General features: G+C 42.3%; 1 protein-coding gene and 1 pseudogene across 1 annotated transcript; one reads left to right on the top strand and one right to left on the bottom strand.

Moving 5' to 3' along the window:
• Nucleotides 1–1,057: 1,057 nt before the first annotated feature.
• On the bottom strand, nt 1,058–1,785 carry LOC123441775 (annotated as a pseudogene).
• A 96-nt stretch (nt 1,786–1,881) lies between these two features.
• LOC123443912 (proteasome activator subunit 4-like) lies at nt 1,882–6,656 on the top strand. The gene is made up of 9 exons (XM_045120471.1): nt 1,882–2,053; nt 2,122–2,175; nt 2,768–2,880; nt 2,962–3,084; nt 4,229–4,382; nt 4,661–4,785; nt 5,183–5,280; nt 5,514–5,601; nt 6,239–6,656. Exons 4-9 carry the CDS (start codon nt 2,966–2,968, stop codon nt 6,315–6,317), a joined length of 663 nt encoding a protein of 220 aa, XP_044976406.1. The 5' UTR covers nt 1,882–2,053; nt 2,122–2,175; nt 2,768–2,880; nt 2,962–2,965; the 3' UTR covers nt 6,318–6,656.
• The last annotated feature ends 391 nt before the right edge of the window (nt 6,657–7,047 follow it).

Genomic DNA, 7,047 nt, shown 5'->3' with positions numbered 1-7,047 from the left:
TCGTAATCAGCTCAGGATCAACAGATAATTCATAATCCTTCTTATCTATGGAAATAGGAGAAGTTGCAAATTTTGGATCATATTTCATCTACTAGTTCATGGCCTTTTCTTTCAAAATAGCTAAGAAACCATTTATACCCTTACTAGTATCATAAGCCATAAGTTCCCTAGTAACCTCCTTAGGCATGACATAACCATTATGTACATTAATCAATTTAGGCTTAGAAGGAGTTCAAGGTGTAACCGATGATTCAATATTTTCAGCAATTTCAACATTTTCAAGTTCTCTAGCTTTAACAATACGAGCTTCAAGTAATTCACCCAGTGACACAATTTCATCAAACAAAGTAGTATTATCAAGCACAATACTAACATCATCGTAAGTATCCTTTAGTAGAAGCAATGTCTATTAGTTGCGACACATCAGATTAGATAACTGGTGGTAGTGTCGTAAGGTGACTTAAAAAAGAAGGTGAATCAAGTGCAAAGCTAGTTAATAGTTCCCTACCTCCCCTCGTATTAGAGGACCTAATATTGGTTCTTGAGTCTTTCATATTCCTCATAGTGATAGGAAGATAAATAATTCTCAAGTGAACACAATAAATAAAGTTATGATTCCTGGCTATGACGCTAGAAAATAGTCTTGATGATCCACAAGTATAGGAGATCGTGACAGTCTTTGAGGGTAGTATTTCACCAAATTTGTTGATTCGACACAAGGGAGCCGAAAAATATTTATGAGCCTTAGCATTTGAGTTTCAAATCAACAATACATGAAAAATTAAATATCTGCAGCAAAATGTTTAGGAGCACGCTCATATGATACTTTGATAGTATCAGTAACAGTAATAGTGTCAGTAGTAGTTTAATAGTGATTGTAACAACAACAACGGTAGTGACTTAGCAAAAACTAATCTCCACTAATAAAAGCACGAAAGGGCAGATCCAACTCACCATGTCAGCCGTTTAATCATGTAATCAACGGTTTAGAACCGTTGTTAACGAAACTAACCAGGTTTCGTTAGCGCTAATTGCCCACCCACGTCTAAAAACGCCGTTAAGCCTTGATCCCCCGGCTCGCCTCGCCCCCCCCCCCCCCCGGGGGGGGCCCGCGGGTCGAGGGACTGCGCCGGCCGCCGCTCCCACTACGCGTCCGCTCGTACGACCGCGACGGCGAGGCCGCCTCGGGGCGATGCCGCGACGCGCTCTGCCACCGCGCCTGCTTGGCGCGCGACGACTCCGTGTTGGCCATGTAGCTCGCGCCATGGGCCTTGCCGCGGTGGCGCGCGCTAGCCTCGGACCCCGCCGTGGAGAAGGAGGCCGAGTAGTGCTCCTCCTCGAACCGGCCGCTGAACGTCCGCACGCTCAAGTCCGACGTCATCCCCGACGGCCCCGGCGACGCCTTCTGGTTGTAGTACAACTCCGCCTTCGCCGGCGTCGAGCAGCAGCTGCTGCGTCGTGCGCCGCTGTCCATCCCCCCGACGCCCTTCCCATTCTCCTCCGAGCCCCTGTTGGCCGCCTCCTGCATTGCCAACGACAGTGGCTTCCGGGGGGGAGCAGTAGTGATACTGCGGCGACCGGCGGCTCGTCCGCGCCGGCGGCGTGCCGTCCTCGAGGAGCCGCAGCCGCTCGGTGCGCGCGCCTCTGTGCGGCGACGAGCGCCTGGATGCGGCGGAGCGTCATGTCCGCCTGCCGCCTCACCAGCTGCCCCCGCACGATGGCCTGCAGCTTCACCATCCCTCGCAGCGCGCACAGTGCCTTCCTCGCCTGCGCATGGGTTTCATTTCATCGCTCCCCATCAACCACGCCGCAACTTCCATTTCATAGGGCGTACGAAGCGTCACGTACCAGGTACGATCGGAAGGCCGACTGAATCTTGACGGCCGCGGCTTCCTCGGCGTCACGGGCGGCGTCCTCCGGCGGCGCCGTGGGCGCGGTGCTCGTGACCTCGTGCGACGCAGCATGCTGGTCCTGCACCTATAAGCAGGGAGATCAAAGATCCCCATGGATTATACCTTTGGCTGTGAAAGATGCGTTTGACATAATACAAGAGGTACTACTCGAATCAATACCCTAGATGGTTCGACCAAATCATTGTATTAATTTGGCTTTACTTTGTAGACCCTGAATCGGGAGTTTCTTCTTCGTGTATCATACTTGGAAACTTATAACGAGGTTGGTTGTTCCCAATACTGCATTTCATTGTGCAACCTTGATAAATTTTATTCTAATTAGCATGTATGTTTGTACTCCAGTGTTCGTATGTCACAGTAAAATGTAACAAAACTTCAGATTAGATAACCGTAAAGCGATGGGCACGAAAATCACACATGTAAATGCAGTTTATTTTTCCTGGGTTCTTAACACAGTATTTATTTTGCTTCTTGCTTATAGCTTAACTTGGAATACTAGAAACATGCTAATAGTACCATGAAGCATGTGAAACAGGTTTCTTAATGATATATTACAAATCATAGCAGTCGCACCGGTATTAGCATGGATAACACTGATCAATAAAACTTATACTTGTACTGATGACCAGTTCTGCCTGCCTGTCACAACTTGCAAGTGTTCCTCTTGAAAACCGTGGTAGCTGCTGCGTTGCTTGCAGTACCTACCTCACAGACAGTACAATTTCACGTTGCGGGTTCTAAGTCTCGTTAGGTCCAATGGTGGTCATTAAGCTAAGATGATTTATATATGTTTAGTTAAGATCTTTTGTTCTTTGGTGATATACTCTTTTGGTTGGTAAATAATTTGTAACCAGATAAAATGGGGAGGTTTGCTCATCAGGCTTTTCAAAAAGCATGCGGAGAGACTTTCATTTGATGTGCAATGGAGGCCACTTTACAAGACATTGATACAGACCCATTTCAAGAAGTACAATTCTGAACACACACATATTTTCTGGTGTCGAAAGAACTATATGAATTAACATGGTGAATGTCATGTTTATTTCAGAAACATGGGCCCTGAGGGCTGGAAAGTAAGACAGCAACACTTCGAGACCATCACCAGCTTAGTACGTGCCTCTAGGACTTTCTTTCCTGAAGGTGCAGCTACTGAGATTTGGTTGAAATTCAGGTTTGGCAGTTTCTGTTTGGCATATTCAGCACCAGTGTTTATTTTTCCTGGCATACTGCTGCATTTTTGCTTCTATGCTTCATTGTTTTTTCTTGATTCATTGGCATATTATCCGGTGAAAATGCTAATTGGTCAAAACCCTGTTAAAATCCAACTTGGGACCTATCTCCTTTGATGAACAGGCTCAAGAAGAGAGGGAGACTAGATAACCTTTATTTATCCCTTTCCTTAACAAGATGTACTTGCACGCATCGCTTAACTGAAACTTTCCCAGCAATATTCACTAGCAAATGGTTATCTTATTCCCTATCTAAGTAGTTGTTATCTTGTCTAAACTATGGAACCAAAAAGTAAGGAATCATTGTTTTCTAATCAGCGACGGGGTAACACTTGCTATATCTTCTTGTACCGTTTATTGATGGAGAAATGGTGCTTAGCTAATCCCGAGTTTGGGTACATGCTAGATTATATGCAAGTTTGGGGACATGTACCATGCCCATGCAAGTTTGGGGCCTGACTTCTGAGACTCCCGAGTGCTATGCTACACCTCTGTTAGGTTAGAGACTTGAGCGTCATGATTGGGCTATTTTAGAGATCTATGATGCGATTCTCACTGTCCTTTTTCCATGATAGGCCCAGTAGAATCTAAAAAAAATGATAAGCCCTATAGGGATATCCATATAAGCAGCTGAATGCTTGTGTTTTAGTTGCACTGTTTTTTTGTTCCTTGTGTTGCTACTATCAATGTTTTTTTTATATTACTAGAGTGTAGGACCAATATATACCTCTTTTTGCCCTGAGCATGGAATGGAACAATAAAGTTGCATTGAGGCTCAATGATGGCAGCAGACTCTAACTTCCAAGCTTAAACATGACTTGACCATTCATCATATTCCAAGCTACCTACAGCAGTACACTGTCATGTAAACAGTCAAAAGTACAGTGTGCAGGTTTCTAAGATAGCTATCATACCATAGTTTACCAAAGCATCAATCACACGTACTAAGTGCTAGGAGAATACTATCATCAGTTCTTTCCTTTAGTAAGTACCTGTTAAAGAATTGTCAATGCTGAGACAAAAAAAACTTGCAAGTGCTGAAAGCAAATAAGCTTTCAAATGATTAATAAGTAGAACTGGATGCAGTACGAATGTATGTTACCTGCAAGCTATGTGCACAAGTTCTGCAGCCTTTTCACGCATCTCTGAGCTGCCAATGGTGCTACCAGAAGATCCTGCAATAAAGAAACTGGGCACTGCTACCTGGACCTCCCATCTTTATATGATGGACGCAGTTCAGGTAAGCATGACATTACACCCTGCAATGCAGAATGAATGCGCAATAGAGTTACTTTTAGGTGCTCCTTCTCATCTCCTGCCAAAAGAACAGAATAACAGGGTATCAAGGGGACACTCGGGCAAAGAGAACAATGACAAAAATAAGAAAAACAACTTACTCACATACCCTAACACTTCAGTATCTCCCTTCACCGGAGTAGCGACCTGTCTCACTCTCACCCCCCCTCTGTGTGTGTGTGTTTGTGAGATTGTTGCTCCTCTTATCTTCTTGGATTGCAGGTCAGCACTGTCATGGAGTCGGCCGAGATCTCCCACTGTGTAGCTTGGATGGAATCTCCAGCAGATCTTGAATTGTGTGTGCTTGAGCTCTCTCTGCATTTGTTGCTTAGGTTCTTGGATTGCAGGTCAGCACTTCTCCTTATAACTAAATTGAACTAACTATTTGAAACATTTTTATTGAATGTACATATGTGAGAGTTGTGTGTCTTACAACTGGTGGGAATTTAAATGTGTAGATGAGGTTTCCGCGGTTATTCCTGGTGGCATTGCCATTGTAAGCTTCGTCGGCTTTTTACATTTTTATCAGCATGATGTATGTGTTGTATTTCTGATTCAGTGGCTTCGCTACTGTTTTAGCTTAATGACATCTTCCAGTTCCCAGCTATGCAAGTCTAATATACTTGCATATATTAGGTATAACACACGTATGACCCTATTTTGATACACTATCCCACTTATACATCTTAGTAAAAAAATTGATGTTCGGTCATTGGATTTAACAAACTGTCTTGATTATGTAAGATTCATGGATCGATTTGAGCCGGTGAGCCACTTGCACTTCTTGAATGGAGATGGCTATTGTTGCACTGCGCATGTGGATACAAAGGAAAGAAGTTCAGGTATCTTTAACCATCACAATTTACTTCCCCTCTTTCTTTGGGTTACAATCTGATATAATTTGGCCAACAAAGAGTTATGAAGCTTTTAGTTCATATGGTTTTCTACTTCCATTTTCTGATTGATGGATCTTATCCATACAATAATGAGCCATCTTTATTTGCTGAATTGTACTGCATAATTGGTTTCTGCACTCTTTAATTAGTGTATGACTTGCTCATATATTCATGTCTAGCCAGGTTACTGCAAATTGGGTTTAAGAGATGTCTACATCTAGGATCTAGCTGGGCTCCAACAAAAGAGATTCTTTGTTGTCCTCCTAGGTTTGTTGGCTACCTCGTTTATGTTTTTGCATGGGAATTTTTGTTTGTTCCTATGATGCTCATATCTAGCTAGATTTGTATGAACATTTTGTTGCCTTCCTTAGTTTGTTTGATACCTCATTTCTTTGGTGATGATGGGGGCAGATTTATCCGGAGTTCTTTTGCTATTTGCAGAGGAATCTTTTGTTCGTTTCTTGATATAGATAAACCGAAACTGCTCCCTTTAGGCTATCTATATGGGTCTGAAGCGACCAACATTGCAATTAGCATATGTAGGCACGGATGGAGTAGCACATAAAGGAGATGCATGTTGTTCTAAATGGATACTTTTTCTCTTTGTTGGTTAGCTTCGCGAACCAATAATTCTTATAGCCACTAATCTGCTCACGCTATTCCTTATTGTACAATTTGCCATCCTACAGTAGTAGTAGACTTTCTCCGGTGCTAAGATGTTGATACCATGGTGACATCTTTAGCTCATGTCTAATTTTGCCAGAACTAAGTTGGTTTATAAAATATTAAATTCCTTTGTATTTTTTATTATGAATCTAATGCTTTATTGATTTGTTTTTTGCTTCGACATGTTCTACAACAATATACGTAATAGGAATCTCTCTGAAGCGTAGTTCTATTTTAGGATAAGCCGCAAGAAAGTGAGTGGGGCAAAACTGTCGCCATTATCGATATACTCTTCCAGCCTACGATGCCCGCTGTAACTCCCATGGGTGGCCTTTCCGCCATCATCAGTCCTTCAACTTGTCAAGATGAAAAGCAGCATGAATCCAAGAAGGAACTAATTAATTTTTTCCAAGACTTCTTTGTTTTTTAATCTTTGCTCCAAGTTTGTATATCCACCATGTTCACTTGTATCATCCAAGAAAATTAGACATTCTGAAATCTTCATCGGATGTTTGATTCCATTTTTATTATAAAATAGACTAAATAGGCTATGGCATTATCTTCTCTATGAAGAAGTTGTTCATCCAGTCGATTGTCCTTTATCTCTAACATGTACCTATACAATTGTGATTTTTACTTGGTGTGCTCGAACTTCACATGACATCCACCGAAGATAATTGATAGGTTTGTATTCCCCCTTTCCTCTTTTCTTTAGAGATAATAAGGCGGTCATCGAATAATATGGTTTTAAATTTTTATACTCGCTTGAACTTCATGTTTGTGGACACGTGCGTTGAACGTGCACTGTTACTAGGCATTGGATCAACGATGGATATTTGTATAGTTGGATGACATTCATCATGCAATAGTCACAACCTAGGGCAACAAAAAACTAGCTCCAATTCATCAATGTAATGTAGGCATGTATTCCATTAATAGTTATACATGCTTATAATAATAACTTGCATATCATCTTTTGTCCCACCCTCCCGTGGCAGCAAGGTCCATATGGACATCTAAGGGATATTAAGGTCTCATTTTAATCGA

The sequence above is a fragment of the Hordeum vulgare genome, chromosome 3H, assembly GCF_904849725.1.
Source record: "Hordeum vulgare subsp. vulgare chromosome 3H, MorexV3_pseudomolecules_assembly, whole genome shotgun sequence".
NCBI lineage: Eukaryota > Viridiplantae > Streptophyta > Magnoliopsida > Poales > Poaceae > Hordeum > Hordeum vulgare.
The sequence above is the reverse complement of the archived record's forward strand: the minus strand, read 5'-3'. Positions and strand labels throughout refer to the sequence as shown.